Genomic DNA, 1,147 nt, shown 5'->3' with positions numbered 1-1,147 from the left:
ACACCACTGGGGTGACGAGGAGGGAGACAGGGTGAGTGAACTTCTAGGTGAAGCCATGACGTGGGCTGGGAGCTCTGTTTCTGGTTTGAGAGATGCAGACTGCCATATTCCAGGGGAGAGCAGACTCCGAACTCCACTTCATGGGTCTAGGGATACAGCCTGCTTTTGCTTGGGGATTTCAGGTCTGTTGGAGCCACCTGAGATCTGGGGTCAGAACATCAGATCTTACACTGGCAGCATACAGGGACACAGCAGCTGGACTGGGAGCAGCAGGGCTTGCAGCAGCTGGACTGAGAGCAGCAGGGCTTGCAGCAGCTGGACTGAGAGCAGCAGGGCTTGCAGCAGCTGGACTGGGAGCACACGGGGACACAGCAGCTGGACTGGGAGCAGCAGGGCTTGCAGCAGCTGGACTGGGAGCACACGGGGACACAGCAGCTGGACTGGGAGCAACCACAGGAGCTACAACCCCCACAGGAACCACAGCCCCCCTTGTAACCTCCACAAGAGCCACAACCTCCCTTAGAGCCCCCACAAGAGCCATAGCCCCCTTTGGAGCCACCACAAGAGCCACAGCCCCCTTTGCCACAGCTGGAGCAGGAACAGGCTGGCACACAGCAGCACACAGGCTTGCAGCAGCAGACAGGCACACAGCAACTGGAACCACAACCGCCACAGCTGGAACCACAACCCCCACAGCTGGAGCCGCAGCCTCCACAGCTGGAGCCACAGCCCCCACAGCTGGAGCCGCAGCCTCCACAGCTGGAGCCACAGCCCCCACAGCTGGAGCCGCAGCCTCCACAGCTGGAGCCACAGCCCCCACAGCTGGAGCCGCAGCCTCCACAGCTGGAGCCACAGCCCCCACAGCTGGAGCCGCAGCCTCCACAGCTGGAGCCACAGCCCCCACAGCTGGAGCCGCAGCCTCCACAGCTGGAGCCACAGCCCCCACAGCTGGAGCCGCAGCCTCCACAGCTGGAGCCGCAGCCCCCCTTGGAGCCCCCACAGGAGCCACAGCCCCCCTTGCAGCCCCCACAAGAGCCACAGCCCCCTTTGGAACCCCCACAAGAGCCACAGCCCCCCTTGGAGCTCCCACAAGAGCCACAGCCCCCTTTGCCACAGCTGGAGCAGGAACAGGCTGGCACACAGCAGC

General features: G+C 63.7%; 1 protein-coding gene across 1 annotated transcript in view; it reads right to left on the bottom strand.

Moving 5' to 3' along the window:
• Window positions 1–218: 218 nt before the first annotated feature.
• LOC103609742 (keratin-associated protein 5-1-like) overlaps window positions 219–1,147 on the bottom strand; it is a 7,034-nt gene continuing 6,105 nt past the window's right edge. Inside the window, exon 2 of the mRNA XM_008594029.1 lies at window positions 219–1,116. Within this exon, the coding sequence (XP_008592251.1) occupies window positions 219–1,116 (898 nt within the window). The remainder of the gene's footprint in view (window positions 1,117–1,147) is intronic.

Source organism: Galeopterus variegatus, unplaced genomic scaffold (assembly GCF_000696425.1).
Source record: "Galeopterus variegatus unplaced genomic scaffold, G_variegatus-3.0.2 Scaffold10034, whole genome shotgun sequence".
NCBI classification, from domain to species: Eukaryota; Metazoa; Chordata; class Mammalia; order Dermoptera; family Cynocephalidae; genus Galeopterus; species Galeopterus variegatus.
The sequence above is the reverse complement of the archived record's forward strand: the minus strand, read 5'-3'. Positions and strand labels throughout refer to the sequence as shown.